This window comes from Daktulosphaira vitifoliae, unplaced genomic scaffold (genome assembly GCF_025091365.1).
Source record: "Daktulosphaira vitifoliae isolate Bord-2020 unplaced genomic scaffold, ASM2509136v1 Scaffold_1, whole genome shotgun sequence".
Classification (NCBI taxonomy): domain Eukaryota; kingdom Metazoa; phylum Arthropoda; class Insecta; order Hemiptera; family Phylloxeridae; genus Daktulosphaira; species Daktulosphaira vitifoliae.
Window position 1 is genome coordinate 81,276,051 of NW_026099572.1, and position 1,826 is coordinate 81,277,876.

Genomic DNA, 1,826 nt, shown 5'->3' on the forward strand with positions numbered 1-1,826 from the left:
CTTAGATCTGTAAATTCTACATTAACTTTTTTTGTCAAAATTAAAAAAATTATATGTGTCCAGTAATTTTTTGTAGGAATTGGGTATTTATATTTCTTATCGGGTTTTTAATCAAACTTCTACTAATGAGTCCCCCTTCCCAACACATATGTCCATCATCGGACAGTATGTTCGGTCGAAATATAGCGCTGTACCATCTCCTCATATCGAACTCTACATCGCATGCAGCATAATTGGCTATTTCTGTGNAATCAAACTTCTACTAATGAGTCCCCCTTCCCAACACATATGTCCATCATCGGACGGTATGTTCGGTCGAAATATAGCGCTGTACCATCTCCTCATATCGAACTCTACATCGCATGCAGCATAATTGGCTATTTCTGTGGCCAGAAATGATATAGGTTTCGATTTAAAATATTGGATTACGCCGTGAGTCCATATAGAATTATATTTTAAAAGATGATAATTATGCACTACACTCCTTCGGTGTTTTTCTTTAAAAAAACAATCAGGGCATAATTTCTGTCTGTTACATACTCTTTTATCGTTCTTCCAAAAGGTGTTTTTTATGATATAACTCCCGTGACAAGATGGGTCCATATTCTAATAACATTAGAGAATAAAGTATAAGAGTATTGTTCTTAAAATGTATGTATTTAAGAGATTATTAAATCGTTCAAGAATAATTAAAATAAAGAAGGGGAAAGGAAAAAAAAAGTATATTATATATGGTATGGATACATAATTTGTATACAATAATATGAAAGATGTTATAAAGTTCAGTAATATGAATAATATATTTCATTGGATCTTTGGTATTTATCATAATAATGAGAATTAAGCATTTCCGCAGTATAAAGTCTTTCAATATTTAGGAATATTGATTTCCGAATTTCTCTGGCTTCACAGTCTGCACATAATGAGGTTAATTCGCATACTTTTTGTTTTTCCCTTAAAATTATATTTTGGAATATATATAGTCTATGACAAGATGGATCCATACTGTAACAATCATGGATTTTATTTGTTTTATAATCATATAACAAAACCCAGCACAGGGGGGTCGCGGCACAGTGGTCAAGTATAATGACATCTGACAGTGATTAAAATCACTATCAAAAATAAACGTTTCGATGCAAAGCTTTAGATTGTGTTTAATTTAAAAAAAATTGGTGTATTATTCCAAAAGCTACATGATCTGCTAGTTCATTATTAATATCCTAATTAAGATAAAGTATGTCGAATGAAAAAGGGATTATTAAAAAATATTATTTCTTATAAAAAAATAATGTTGATCCATACACTTTTCAATAAGTTATAGCTTTATAAAGTTAAAAAGTTAAAAAATAAAATTGAGAATTTTCACACAATAATAGCATTTGGTAGCCATTTTTACCGTGTAGACAAAATAAAGTCCGAAATTTTTTTTTTACATAATAAAGTAGATGACATTAGCTTTAATTTAATATATACAGAAAAGTGTCAGACTTTCCGGAAAACTTTCAAAATTTAAGTTGAAAAAGTCAATTTTTTGTGAAAAAGTTGTCATTTTGAATCCCCCCCTGTAGGCAGGTAAAAAGTCAGATTTATAAAAAAAATATACCAAATGATAGGTAAANAAAGTCAGATTTATAAAAAAATTATACCAAATGATAGGTAAAGACATCATACATCTACAATAAAAGATTTATATTGATCCATAGATCTTTCAAAAAGTTATAGCATTATAAAGTTAAAAATATAAAAAAGAATTTTTTTACAAAAATCGTATTTTTTTTATTAAGTTTAATGTCTGTTTTCACCATGAAGATAAAATAAAGTCC

The 1,826-nt window shown here is 28.5% G+C and overlaps 1 protein-coding gene across 1 annotated transcript in view; it reads right to left on the minus strand.

Annotated features, from left to right (window-relative positions):
- Positions 1 to 529: 529 nt before the first annotated feature.
- Positions 530 to 1,826, minus strand: part of LOC126895033 (uncharacterized) — a 50,126-nt gene continuing 48,829 nt past the window's right edge. The window contains exon 5 of the mRNA XM_050666489.1: positions 530 to 606. Within this exon, the coding sequence (XP_050522446.1) occupies positions 545 to 606 (62 nt within the window). The 3' untranslated portion in view covers positions 530 to 544. The remainder of the gene's footprint in view (positions 607 to 1,826) is intronic.